Below are 15,321 nucleotides of genomic sequence, written 5' to 3'. Positions count from 1 at the left end.
ATAGATTATAGATACTTCAGAGCAGCCCATGTTTTGTTTTTAGGTCAACCAGGTAAACTGATGTGTCCTCGAATGCCTAGGCCTAGGGGATGGCGGGATTATCTAGATCTAAATACTTAATATAGACTATAATCTATACGTATATCTAGATTAGATATATAGTCTATTTATAGTAGTCTAGATACTATAATACTAGATTTAGATATGTTCTTAGAATCTAGATCCAGAGCCAAATGCTACATTTAATGATTTTTAATCTAGATCTAGATGTATTGTATGTCTAAATCTAGAGCTAAATCATCCCCTTTGGGTGTCGAATGACTATTTGCGAGGGGTCGCCTAAGATAATTTTTTTTGGGTGGGGGGCTATTTTCATCGGAAGTTGTTTTTTTTTAAATATATTTCTGTGTGTCTCTAACGCAGCGGTTCTCAACCTTTTAAGTTCGGCGACCCCTTTTTACAATCCCCCACTCTGCCGCGACCCCCCCCCCCCACACACACATACAGCAATAGAAGAGTAGACAATAACAATCCATATTTTCGATGGTCTTAGGCGACCCCTGGCAAATGGTCAATCGACCCCCAAGGGGGTGGCGACCCACAGGTTGAGAACCCCTGCTCTAACGTGTTGTAACAAGCATATGTGTTCTATAGTCGAAATACATTTATACTTTTAGATGACGTAGGTTTGGAAAATCATTCAGATTATATTATTACTGGACAAATTATGAAACGATCGTCAAGTATTAATAAAATAAAAAGTGGGAGTAATACTAATAGAGATAGATCTAAGAACACTGACAAATAGCCAGGAGATACGAATGACACTTAAGTGAATGTATCATCAATGAAAGTAGACGTGATTTTTATTGGTAGTTACTTCTTTCTTTTCTCTTTTATAATTGTTATTTGAAAATGTTTGTTGCGGACCACATCTTCGTTGTTGCAGTATACTTTTTCAACAACCGAAATTACTGTCGATTAATTACATCGTAACGCCATTGCGGAATGAAATATTTCTATGGAGATGATCTAATCAGGTAAATCACATTTGCCTCAGCCAATGAACGAAAAAGATTGTATGGTTGGGGTCGCCGTCTAGTTTAAAATTGGATTAGGGGGTCGAGGAGCTAAAAAGGTTGAGAACCGCTGGTCTAGTCTATATAGAATTATAGATCTAGATTCTAGATCTAGCTCTTTATCTCCCAAGCGACGATAATAGCGTCGGTCATTTTTGTAAAAGCCGATTAAGCGTCAACATTGTCGTCGGTGCAGTTAAACATCTTTGTTTCGTTCCTATTCTTGGTTAATGATTTTAAATGCTTATATTCTAAATCTACGTGATTTCCGCTTGCAGAAGAGTTCATGGTTTACTTCCTTCAACGTGGTTTTAATATTACAGAAAGTCGTCTTTTTTTTTTGTTGTTGTTTATGTTTGGAAATGGGTCGATCCTCTAAAACTTGTAGATCTAAATTATATTCAGATCAACATGTAAAAGACCTTATTGATTCAGATAACAGTGATTTGTTTAACTGTTCATTGTGATAGTTTTACTAGTTTTAGTGTCAGTGTTACTAATGAGTAGTAGATCTAATACTTTAATTAATAGTTAGTCTAACTGTCTAACTCTAATAACTGGTGACTGGTCTAATACTTATACTACTAACTTAGTCTTAGTAACTAGTAGTACTGTTAGATCTAGATTATTCTAGATCTAGATTTTAGATCTGAATCTGATAGTTCATAAGCTGATGAACCTGCCACGACCCTCCTAAAAACTAGACATATTAGCGCAAAGAATACATCTAGATTTCTAGATTAATCTAGCTAGATTCTGGCCTGTTTCAACAAATTTGAAAAATGCAGAGATACGTACTAAAACAGAAAGCAATTTTACATACAGTAACATATATTCCTTCCAATAAGATTATAAGTCTAGATCTACTAATCAAGAACATTTTGCAAACTAGAACCTTGTTGATCATAGATCTAGATTCTAGATCCATTACTCTACTCTGGGCTACTCTTTTTTAATGTAGCCATGTCTGTGTCTGTATCACCAAACTAGAATTTAATATATTCTGGCTAGATTTATGCATGCCATATGCTTATCTGTATGTGTAAACAAAAAATATATTATTTTAAAATATTTACACTGTCTTCTTTCTTTTAAAATTTGATTATACTTGTGATAATGACATAACAGTGCATGCTATATCAAACATGATTATAGACTTTCTATATGGATTTTGCTCAGCAGATAGACTTACTATATATTAGGCTTTAAGCACCTAGCTGGATAAAAGAAGTAACAGAAATGGGCCTGTCTTTCTAAAATGAGTTTAGAGAGAAAAGTATTTTATCAGCAACTATATAACCAGCTAGACCAAACTTTTTTTGTCATTAGACCAAAGATGGCCCACATTTAATTATTTATAAGAAGTAAGAATGATTATCACATTTTCTTAAACGCAACAAAAAAAAATAATTTTAAAATAAAATACCACTACAATTTTAAAACTATACACATCCAGGGGCAGACTGGCTATATAGGCATTCAGGCAAATGCCCGGTGGGCCAGAACCCAATTGGGCCAGTAGGGGCAGTGGAAGGGAAGCATGAATGCCACCAAGACTCGTAGTAAATTGTAAAAAGATTATATAATACTCTTTTATAAAAAAAAAAAAACAATCAGAGCGTCATGATTGTCTAAGCGTATTAAAGGGCTACTTGTGTAATGCATTTTCCGAAATAATGTAATAGCCTACATCTGTATACACAGTGGCGTAGCATCCATGACGTGAAACGGTTTAATGAACCTGGGCCCACGACCAATAGGGGCCCATAGCCGCAAGTCATTCATTGCGCTTGTGTCAATGACTAACAACCAAAGCCCACTAAAAGGGAAAAAAAAATTAAAAGATGATTTTTGAAAAAAGCTATCCAAATATCCTCAATTTTGTATGTATGCCTAAGGAGCTGCTTTCATCCCGCTTATCTAAATGGTGACTAGCCTAATCACAATGTGCGTTAACAACAACTTAAGCTTGATCTTGAATGATTCCGTCCGCTGTGTTCAAGAAGTTGCTGCTGTCTATTCTTGGTAAAAAATGCGTATGTGTTTTATGCTCACAACATAGCAAGATGGGGTGTCTTAAATCTAATATGGAGAGTAAAGTCTCTATTACACTTTGAAAAGTTTTGTCCTACAATGTGGTCATCAAGAAAGGATGCTCTAACAAAAATGAGATACAGTTATTTTGATGTGCTCAAGATACTATACTCCCAAAAGGAAAAAGAAGGTCATGAAGCTACAACTCTTAGAGTGAAATTAGAAACATTCAACACCGTTGAAATGAAATGATAACGACCAGAATACCAATAACATGGCTTTATTCCACAAAATTAGACCACAGTAAACAGTGAATGAAACCAGCACGTCTCGCATAACACTGATGCAGTCTATACACACACATACACACTGGACATGAAACACACACACTGGGCATGACCTTCTGACATGCTGGACGCACGCAGGAAATCAACTCAGTTACACTACAACCTTATTTGTCAGCTTATCAAACTTAGCATAATGATTTTGAGGAGATGTATAATTCGATCTCCCTCATATGGCATGTTGGGGGCCAGATTGCATAGAAATGCCTGGGCCGGTTTTGACTTCCAGTCCGCCCCTGTACGCATCCATCAAAGACTTAACAGTTTATTAATATTCAATAATTTCCAAATTTATCAATATTGCTGATATTTATGTGTTGTTGTTTTTTTTCAGTATAAAACACAATTAATTGAATTTTTAAAAACTTCTTTTACAGATGCTCAAGATGAAAGATGTCTTAAGGACAATTTACTTTTCAAACCTGAAACCTAAAAACCAAAATATAAATACTCGGAATCAGGTAATTGTAATGTATAATCAAAATAAAGTATGTTTTGAAGTTATGTCCTATTCAATTTATATGATGCATATGTCAATGTGTATTAGCAGATTGCAAACTAGAACTAAATTATGGACCGGTTTCCTTTTTCACCAGTAGTGACTTTCCTTTTATACACCATATCTGTGATCCAACCTTCAAAAGTAGCATCTTAGTCTTCGTACAAGTATTACTTCAGTCAGTACACACACATTGTCCTTAACACAGATCAACATATTTTAATGTAAAATACAAATATTCCAAATTGCTTTCTCATCAGTAAGTTAGAAAAATATTCTACTAACATTTTGTAAAGGGATTAGATTAGGATAAGGTACTGTTATAGTCAATGGTTTTTGGCACATCAACATTTTATATAGATTGTAGAAATGATGCAGGGCTTAGAAAGGCTAAAACTGATCAAGTTTATATTCCTGTGTAAGATGCGTGTCATAGAGAGGGATGTAATCTATTAGAATTGAGGTTGTTATAACAAATTAGAATAAATCCATTCTAATCTGACTTCAGAATCCTATGCAACTTGAGCAAAGATTTAACATAGTAAAAGTAGATCTGAATAAGACTGATTTTGTTGTGTCTGTCAGGGTGAGAAAGTTTTTAGTTCATAATTATCAGCTTGCAAATTCTTCATAGGGTAAAAAAACAAATACTTGGGTGGACACAGATCTTGAAAACTGCTTTAACAATTTTCTTACAAATTTGACCGTTTAAGTATAACTTGGGGAAAAGAATAACCAGCTAATTGGCGCATTTGAAAACTCTGGTTTGACCTTTATATTTTTTCAAAATATAAATATCTTACAATTAAATTTGGTCTGGAGTCCTAGATAATCTATATCCTGAATACACATACATCAGCAAGTATTCCTGCATATATTCATGTTTGTTTGTAAAATGTTTTACATGTTTTGGATGTTCCTTCAGAGTTGAAGATAATTACTTCCTAGTCCAAACCTCCCGCAGGACAACGGCGGATGGGAGTGGGCAGGGTTTGAACCCGAAACCATCGATAAGTTTGAACGACAGTCCAGCATGCAAACCGCATGACCAGGCAGCCATCTGTCAAAGAGTTCAATTAATAGAATATTTTGCAAACTAGAACCTTGTAGATCATAGATCTAGATCTATTAAATGCTAGTCTAGGCTACTCTTTTTTAATGTTGCCATGTCTGTCTGTATTACCAAACTAGAATTTTATATATTCTGATTAGATTTCCTGTGGCATTTTACGTCTAGAGAGACGATCTTTTCTCTTTGCAACTTCTTGTGTGACTAAAGAGGCCAATGCTTGATACACACCTGCGATCGCAGGTTGGGCATATGTAATCACCATGCGCTGTTGCATTTTCACCCTTCTTTCTGCTTCTGCTGTGTATGACATCTGCAATCTGTGACCCTTCCTTTATGCTCTCTCTCCATGTGGATCTATCCAGTGCCACCTCTTCCCAGCTGCTAGTGTCGATTTTGAAGAGCTTCATGTCGCGTTTGCATACATCCGTATAACGTAAAAGTGGGTGACCAGCGGCTCTCCTGCCTTCTATTAGATCGCCATACAGAATGTCCTGTGGAAGTCGACAAGTCCGTTTCAGCAGACAAACATGAAGTTTATTTTACTACAATAATAATAATACACTGCACTCCTTGTTAGTGCTACAAGTCAAGAAATAATAAACAATCCTATCCGCATAACAGCGGTATCAAATGTATCCAATATATGTTAGTTACAAATCACGTCCGCATCTCAGCGGGTAACAATAAGAACGATTACTACTAGTGACACTGGAGCTCCAACTATAGATATCCATTGAAATACGAATAATACTTTAATATTCAATAAGCGCATAATGAAATCAGCTCTCAAATATTATTAAGCAACAATCACTAGTCCATCGACTTTCATGCTATATACATATATATACACCAGTCCAGGAAGCAACATCCAACCTTCCTGGACCGGGAGCAAGACCTTACTAACTTGATTTGACTTGACTGAACTCAAAGTCAACTTTATTCATTCTATTTCCTGTTTTCAACATCAGGAATTCCACATGTCTTTTAAACTCTTAACATGACGTGAACTTTAGATCATGCAATGTCAACTAAGACTGTGACAACATGATGGCCATTGCGTTGGCTATCCTGTTATTAATGTCTTTATCCAGTAGAGTGTTGCTGGATATGATAGAGCCAAGGTAACAAAAGTGATCAACAATTTCTAGTGGTTGACCATTAATGCTTACTTGAGGTGTAGTGTTTGTGTTTTGGACAAGTATCTTAGTCTTGCTTTGACTGATGTTTAAGCCGAACTTCTGGCAAGCAGCAGATAGTTTGTCAACCAGGGACTGTAGCTGAATATCAGAATCAGTCACAATAGCTGCATCATCAGCATACAGGAGTTCCCTGATGAGTAACTTCTTAACCTTGACTAGATTTATGCATGTGCTTAACAAGGATTTTTCAGGTATGGGGGGGGGGGGGGGGGCTGCTCCTTGAGACGGGTAAAAATTGTTCCTTTTTAAAAGATTTATTATCAGTAATTAAGTGCAAAGTAATTGCTCTTACAAAAAGTCATCAGCCCCATAAGAAAGAAAGTCTTTTTTTTTTTAAAAAAAATTGTTGTTTATTAAATCTCCTGTATGTGCCATGGAAGGTAATTTTTTAATTTTAACTATTTTTAAAGGTATTTACTATCCACCTCTTGTGAAAACATTGGCTACTGTCAAAGCTTACATTGAATCTCTACCACTTTTAGATGAGCCAGAAATGTTTGGGCTCCATGAGAATGCAAACATAGCCTTTAAGTTGAATGAAACCAATGCTTTACGTGGTAAGTTTGTTTTGCTAATGCTAGTATAGAAACATAAACAGGTGCAATTTACTGCTATATTATAATATACACACACTTACACTGGTTTTGTTCTGAAATACTTTAGTTTAGAAAATAATTCATTGTCATATAATCTTTTTTACACTGCTTTATTATGGCTTACAACATTGTAGCCATTGTTACATTTATATGTGTATTTATGCTTATGTATTTTGTGTGTGTGTTTGTTTGTTTTCTTGTAGTCTACCTTGTTCTATTGTCAGTATGTTCACGGTTTACTCTTAAGTGTATCAGTTGTGTGTATTCACTGTGTATTAGTCTCTGCTGGTTGTTCTCTCCTTGTTTCACGTTAATAAAAATGGAGTGTAAATTTTAAACATCAGTATTGTTAGTTTATTGTGATAATTTAACATGGAGGCAGCTTTCTAAAAGTTCTAAAATGGAAACTGTAAGTAAAACTAACTTTAAACCAAGAATTAACCCTCCACCTCCTTTAAGTGTGAAGAAAGGGTGTGAGGAATGGAAGCTTTTCAAGCAAATGTGGCTGAACTATTGCACTATAGAGAGAATAAACGATATAGATGAAGAGTATGCCAAAGCACTGTTCTTGCACACTATCGGCCCAGAGGCATTGGCAGTATACAACAGTATCACCTTTAAACCAAAGCACAATGTTCAAGACATAATATGTGCATTTGAGCAATTTGCAATTTTTGCAACCATATGGAAGAGTCATTAATAAGAGACTGAATGGTAGTTGTTGGCATCAGAGACACAAGGACAAAGAAAGAACTCTTACAAGAACATAAACTAACACTCAAGACTTGTATAGAAATCTGGAAGGCAAATGAAGCTGCTGACTTGCAACTAAAGGTACTAGAAACAGGTACATCTGATGCCTCACCACCTCAGGATGAGGCGTTCGCTGTTTTGTCTCGCAAAAATATTCTACAACTGAATGCTGCTCATAAACAGCGCAAATGTAAATTTTGTGGACAAAATCACCCATTTAAAAAGGAACTGTGTCCTGCATGGGGTAAAATATGTAATATCTGTAAACAAAAAAATTGTTTTGGCATTCAATGCAACCAAAAGAAACTGCAATGTGTACAGGAGGACAGTGATGATTGTTATTCATTATCTTCTAGTGATGAGGCTGTGCTTGCTGTACAAGGTGGACCAAACAATAAGATCATAAAAGCTGAAATGATCATAGCTGGTGAGAAGATTGTGTGTCAGATTGACTCGAGTGGAAAGGTACAACTCGTAGTACAAAATCCAAAGACCAACAAGAGATATCGTGTTGATTTCGTGGTTGTGAAAGATGACTTAACTCCCCTGTTAGGGAAGAAAACGTCAGAAAAATGGGACTAATTACAATAAACTATCATACTTTTGAAAGTGTTGATAAGCCTCTACCAAGGTTATCGACAAAAATAGTTGAACAGTTCTCTGATGTATTAGATGATCAGCAGGGTGAATTACCTGGTGTTGTACACTTAGAAGTGAATCCTGTCATAACACCAGTTACATGTCCATCTGGTCGTGTACCTTTAGCTATGCAGGCTAAAGTAAAGTCTGAGTTAGAACTGCTAACAGAAAAAGGAATCATTGTGCCTGTTGATAAAATTACTGACTGGGTCAGTCGAATGTGATTGCACCTAAAAAATCTGGGAAACTCCATATCTGTTTAGATCCTTGTCCTCTCAGCAAGGCACTTAAAAGAGAACGTTTTCCCCTTCCAGTAATGGAAGACTTGCTTCCTAGAATATCTGAAATCCTTTTCATATGTTATACTTTTATGCAAACAAGGTTTACTATATAGTAACTAAAGAATTTTATATTTACTGATTTTTAAATTCATATTAGTTAAAAGATTTATTGGATATTTGTACATCAAATTCATGTCAAATGTATAGATCATCTTTTTATGAACAATTATCAATACAAAAAACAGAATAGTTTCACCAACTTACACTAGAATCCAACTAAAATTCTTATCAATTTACACTAACATCAAACATATTTTGCTTTTGATCTTACTAGAAAAGTTTTTATGAATATTTACATCTTACAAATATCCATATGTTAAGCTTTACATGTTCATTAAAGACTTACTTTGCTAAGTTATTGGTTTTCCTTGTTGATTAGGCAACTCGTTCTTTGCTGTAATGGCACTAGGGAAGAAGAGCACTTTTAAAAAATTCATATGGGGAAATGTGACTTTCTGTGTATTTTATTAGATTGTGTTTTGTTTTTGATCTGACAACGCTCATAAATATAATTGCTCTATAATTTAAAAAAACAACAACAAAGACTCACCTATTTTAACTAAGTGCAGTGATAAAGAAATGGTTTTAAGTCTTTAACCTTAGTCACTGTCTCATATCAAGAAACTTGTCATAAGTTTTTTTCAAAGAATCTTGTAAGAATTTACTTAAGTGTCATATTACTCTTTAAATTACAGGTCTTATGGTGTTGTCTTATGGGAACTGTTGACAGCAGAAGTACCCTACAAAGATGTGGATTCTTCTGCTATCATCTGGGGAGTGGGAAGCAATATCCCTCACCTTCCTGTTCCAGGGACTTGCCCAGAGGGCTTTAAATTGCTGATGAGGCAGTGCTGGTAAAGTATTTTTATCTGCTTATGATTTAAAGAACAGTTTCTTTTAAGATAACAAGCTAGAGATTAGAATGTTATGCAGTCTTAGGGGAGATCCTTTTTCCAGAATCATGCTTTTTTTTGGGGGTGGGGGCTATATATGCTTGCAATCTAGCAATTCACAATAGCAAATACATTTTTAACAGCCATCCTATCAACAATTTATCCTGCCATTATAATTTTATAATTGAGACTTTAACATGTCTAGTTTTCCTTTTTTTTTTTGTTTCATTTTGTCAGATTAAATAAAAACAAACAAACATTGTCTTTCACATTAGAAAAATTTCAATACATAAAGATTAGAGGCTTAGGAAGCTCTAGAAATCACATTTTAGGATCAAGTTCTAGGATCATATTTCAGATCAAGCAGGTGCTTTGTAAACAAAATTCAGATTGAGTCAATTCTCAGATTTAAAATTCTAATCAAGCCTCTTTAGTTAGCTATCCAAGGGGTTTATGCCACACATCCCACAATTTAGTATTAAGACATGTACATTAAACAAATGCAGCTTAGAATGAAACTCATTCATTAGTCACAAACATTATCCAAATATAAATCCCTAGTGCACCATGTCCTTTCTTTTTGAAATTAATATAGATCATTGAGAAGGGATATAATGAGTAGATAGCATTGTATAAAAAAATGTACAAGATTTAAATTCATTTATTGATTAAAATGAAAGGATATGTGAAGTGTAATCACTTTTTTTAAATAAAATAATTTGCACACCAAACCAATGAGTAATACCAGAGAATGTAATTGTATTATCTTCCATAAAAAACATTAGCTTACAAAGATGGCAGGCTGATTCCTAATATTGTTTCATAAACATTGCTATGAAAGTTATCAAAAAGATTTCCAAGGTTTACCTGTTTATTAATATCCTTGATTAAGAGAGAGTTAAAACAAATAATTAACAAGGGGAATATGTTATATGACTAATCAGATATTAAAGAAACATCACAGATTTGAAAATTTGCCTTTTTTTTAAAATATTGTAAACTTTGTTTCAATAACCTGAATGATGACTGCAACCCAACTTGTATTATTTTCAGGTATTTTATGCCTCATTGTATTACAGCGGACCATCAAGGAAATATTTGGTTAACAGATGTAGCAATGCATCAGGTAAAACATTTCTTTGTTGTTCTTCTCAACATGTGTTAAACAAATTGAATTGATCTTATTGACAACATAAAAGCTTTAAAAAAAACACAAGAATTCTAACACTAAATATTATAGCACTTGATATCAGATGAAAAAATGTAACAAAATAATTAATTTGTTTTAGTTATTTAAGATTGATTTCCTTCACTACTGTACTTTTTTTTGGTCTACAAATTAATATAATTTTGTTTCTCTTTTGGTTTTTAAAATACCACCAGGTCAGACTGTACCAAAAATGACACTAGGACAGAAGTTCCAACATGGTGAAGATACAAATCTTTTTTGTAACCCTACTGATGTAGCTGTTCTTATGTCTGGAGAGTTTTTTGTATCTGATGGGTAATACTAGGCTTTGCAATTAATTGTAATTATATATTGTGTCAGCAAATATTGCTTTAAATAAATGTGTCCATTGATACTGATTAGGCATTAAAAAATATATTTTAAATTTAAATTTTGAATTATGTAAAAATAATCAAATCTTGATTGTTTTATTACAAGCCTACTTTTTGTAAAACAGGTACTGTAATAGCAGAGTTCTGAAATTTTCCAAAGATGGAACTTTTTTGATGTCCTTTGGGAAAAGGAACGTTCAGTTTGGTGCAGGTAACTTCCTAAATATATATCTGATTCTTAGTTTGATGTGCATGATTTTCAAGTCATGTTTCATGATAACAATTTAAAACTATAAAACCAGATACCATATGAATTGTATTCAATAGCCACATTTTGTGGTATGCCCTTCGAACTCATCAGGATTGTTTTGAGTTTGAACACTGCCATCCCCTGTCATCCTGCAGGAGGTTTGGGTTAGAACATAGTTATGTTTAGTTCTGAAGGAACATCCAGAACTTAAAAAAAATATTAAGCAAAATAAAGATTTTAAGCTAAATAAATTAGGTTACATAAATGTGCTTAGCTTGGTTGGTTTTTCCCCTTATCAGCATTTTATAAAGTTCAAACTATGTTTCTACTGGTACATAGGTAATAGAAGATGAGACTTCATTATTTTGTAAACAAAGAAAAATGTGACAATATCACCATTAATATTTTATTGTAGATTTTGGTCAGTAGTTTGCTGCATTATCAAACAGCTCATTTTTTGTTCTATAGGAGGTTTACTGTATGCTGTGAATGGTCCTGCTTTTGATGGCCCCATTGATACAACTGTCCAGGGTTTCACATCAGACATAAATACTGGAGATTTGTTGGAAATGTGGAATGTACCAGATGTAAAGTTCTATTTCATGTGACAACAAAACTCAGCTTAGTTTAACTACAAATAGCTAATCTCTCTCATTGTAACATAATTTATGAAAGTTATGTTTTATTTATTTATTCTTATTCAACTTTTACAAATGTTTTGAATGTATTGACCTCGTGGGAAACTACATTAAAATCTCCACAATCTTTCAGAACATGCAAAACCCACATTATGTAGCAGCAGATCCAGTAACACATAGCATCTATGTAGGGGAATTGGACCCTGAAAGTGTTTGGAAGTTTAGCAGACCTGTTACAGTACAGTCAAGTTCACAGCATAACAAAGGTAAATAAGGAAGATTGCTTTCACATTCACCTGGTAATGAATGTTGATGTGAATGTTCATTTGTAAAGTCTGTTATTAGTTTATAATTGGCTGTTTAAACGTTTGCATCAGTATTAATCTAAATATGTACTTGTGATCTGTACTACTCTCTGAATGAAACGTCCTGGACTCTTTTATTGTCTATAATTTTATCACTTTCCTTAGAGACATGTAAAAGCAAATTGAATCTGATTAGAAGTGCAAGCGATGATTGTAATACAGAAAGAAAATCTTTTCAATAATTGAATTTATCGTATTGAGTGGTCATTGTGAACTACTAGCTTACTCTTTATTAGAGCAAAGAAAATGGTAGAAGTAAAATAACTTAGACTTTGCTTCGGCTCAACTGAAGTTTACAAATAGCTGTGTAGATTTTTCAAGAAATTTCCTAGTTTCATAAGGTGAAAAGTAATTTGTGTAGACATCTTAGGAAAAGCTACAATGCCTTAACTTTATTCAATTTTATGCCACAGTTGAGGAAAGTACTCAGAGCCAGTTACTGTCAGCAATCCATTGGACCAGAGTGAAACCAATACCACAGAGTTGTCTGAGGCTATCAAAGATAGCAGTGATGTCTCTCCCTCTGTCATCAATTGGCATCTTACTTGTGGTACCAGTCATCTTGTTGCTACTTCTAGTCAGGGCACATCAGTCTGGTGTTATAAATTTTTTTTTAGTTTTAGTTTTTAGCTAGATTGAATGAAATTTAAAACATTTTTTATATTATTAAATTACAGAATTTTTAATCCTTTCCTCTAGTTTAATGATCAATACTATAAAATGAAATAAAAATTATTGGGCGGTTTATAATATATTCAGGTCATTTAAAAACCTTTACAACATAACAGGCATTTAATTTTTAAATTCTTTTTGTTAAAATTTTGATGTTTTCTACAATTTAATATTTGTTCTTTCTTTTTTTTTTTTTTCATTAGGAAAATTTAAATGTTATGGACATGGAAAGAAGGGAAAGGTTTTTAACCTTAAAGGCTTTACTTGGAATTCTCATAAAGGCTTTGATAGACTTAGTACTGAGGAAAGTGATCATGAGGTTGACCCAGATGATTTAGATGATAAAGACTATTTGACACCTCCCAAGACGAATAAAGTTCAAGGCTGACTAAATTGTGTAAATTAATATTTTTTTTTCTTTGTTATTAGTTGGTCATATCATAATATTCTGCCATTACAGTCAGGGTTTAAACTTGTTTACATGTTGAATCTGATACCAACTAAATCTCATAAACACATAATTAACCATAGACCCACCTCATGTAAAAAAAAATGTTTTGTAAAATGTTTTACATATTTCGGATGTTCCTTCAGAGTTGAAGATAGTTTACTTCCTAGTCCAAATCTCCCGCAGGACGACGGGGGATGGGAGCGGGCAGGGTTTGAACCCGGGACCATCGATAAATCCAAATGACAGTCCAGCGTGCAAACCGCACAACCAGGCAGCCATATTACATGTTATTAGTTGTAAGTTGTATTACAATAACTAAGTGATTTTGAGCTCATAAACTTTCAAAATAAAATTATAAAATGCTTTTGTCATTCTAAAAAAGAAAAAAAGATTACTATGTTGGATTTTTTTTGGATAGCAAAGGCTATTTGACCTTTTTATTTCAATATGTGATATCAAAATTTTTAATTCATTAATTTGTTTAATATTTGTTGAAAGTTTGCTTTTGAATAAAATATTTATCAGCATTATTATCATTTAATAAGTATATTTTGTTTTTTAATTTTATGAATGATTTGATGTTATAATGCCAGGTCATTTACAAAGCACACGCCTGCCAACTTTCTTTTTGTAATGATTCTCAAAACTTAATTAGCTACCAAATGATTGTTTGCTCACTTGGTTGTGATGATTCAACATTCCTGTTATGTTCCACCATTTCCTTCTTCAATTCTAAAGCTGGCTTTATTTCATCTAGTGAACGTACCATTAGTGTTAGTGACCCTGGCAAACTAGCCATTTTATGCACAATTTTAAAATGTTCATATGGATAATATGGTTAGTTTTTTTATAGCATTTTTGACTACATGGAGTTCCAGACAACTTTCCATGTTGCTGGTCCCTTTCTCATGTCATTATTAAATCTTATTTAAAAAACAAAAAAAACTTGTTAGATGGTAACATTGTCCAAATTGTTACTAGTTTTATGTAATGTGTTTGAAAACTATGACTTCCTTAGATTGACTACTAGACTCTCATTCATGTATTGCATTTCTTTATTTTAAAATCTTGTTAAGGCTTGTTTAAAATCTTTCGACATTCAACTTTTTATGCCATATTACAATGTTTATTTGTTAATTCAATTGTTTAGTCAAATGTTTGTTTTCCAAAGTGTTACTATTTGGTGCAATCAAAATATTTAGTGGCATTTTACATACAAACACTGGTAGTTGAAATGAGCACATTTTAGCTAATTTCTGATGAATCAAAATAAAAATGTCATGATATAAAAATAATTTTAAATTTAAAAACCTAAATGAAAAAAATTGTATTTTTTGTAAATATAGTTACAGTTATATTGAATAGAATTATTTATGTTAGCAACTTTTGAATGCATCACATAATTTTAATTTGACACAGAAACTGAAAATCATTTCAATTAAAGATTGTTGACTGTTGTTTCACCTCAGATGAATTGATTACATTTTAAGAGGTTATCAGATATTTATATTTATGACATACAATCTTTTTGTTATGTTATGAGTTGTTTTTGTTTTTATTTTCTACATGTTCAGGGTATAAAGTTCTAGTGCATACATACGTAGATTTCAACCCACATTTTTTAGTTCTTACTTATGTATTTACATACATGTACTAAGAACTAATATGAAATTACAACTTAATCATTTTTTGTGTGATTTTTATGTATTTGAACCAATTTTTATTTTAAATTAGCACAAGTTAAATCTGTTGATCAGAATTTTTTTCCTTGGTAATAGTTATATTTATACTCAAACCCATTTGATGTTACTTCTGCAAAGATTTATAGACACTCAGAGGAAATGATATTAGCATGGTAGACACAGTTAAACTTTTAAGGCAGAGTTTTGGAATTAAAGCTAAAATTTTAAAATAAATCAAAAACATTGATAAACAA

The 15,321-nt window shown here is 33.0% G+C and overlaps 1 protein-coding gene across 4 annotated transcripts; it reads left to right on the top strand.

Annotated features, from left to right (window-relative positions):
- Positions 1-1,390: 1,390 nt before the first annotated feature.
- LOC129926466 (peptidyl-glycine alpha-amidating monooxygenase B-like) lies at positions 1,391-14,910 on the top strand. 4 transcript variants are annotated; one of them, XM_056030675.1, is made up of 11 exons: positions 1,391-1,492; positions 3,835-3,918; positions 6,638-6,784; positions 9,252-9,410; positions 10,503-10,575; positions 10,838-10,953; positions 11,135-11,220; positions 11,728-11,846; positions 12,031-12,163; positions 12,676-12,812; positions 13,138-14,910. In XM_056030675.1, exons 4-11 carry the CDS (start codon positions 9,397-9,399, stop codon positions 13,270-13,272), a joined length of 813 nt encoding a protein of 270 aa, XP_055886650.1. In that variant the 5' UTR covers positions 1,391-1,492; positions 3,835-3,918; positions 6,638-6,784; positions 9,252-9,396; the 3' UTR covers positions 13,273-14,910. The 4 variants fall into 4 exon arrangements, with proteins under 4 accessions (XP_055886650.1, XP_055886653.1, XP_055886652.1 ...); XM_056030678.1 differs by having other exon boundaries at positions 1,394-1,492; positions 10,833-10,953; XM_056030676.1 differs by lacking the exon at positions 1,391-1,492 and adding an exon at positions 2,394-2,443.
- The last annotated feature ends 411 nt before the right edge of the window (positions 14,911-15,321 follow it).

The sequence above is a fragment of the Biomphalaria glabrata genome, chromosome 5, assembly GCF_947242115.1.
Source record: "Biomphalaria glabrata chromosome 5, xgBioGlab47.1, whole genome shotgun sequence".
Taxonomy (NCBI): Eukaryota; Metazoa; Mollusca; class Gastropoda; family Planorbidae; genus Biomphalaria; species Biomphalaria glabrata.
This window is presented reverse-complemented; position numbering and strand designations above follow the sequence as displayed.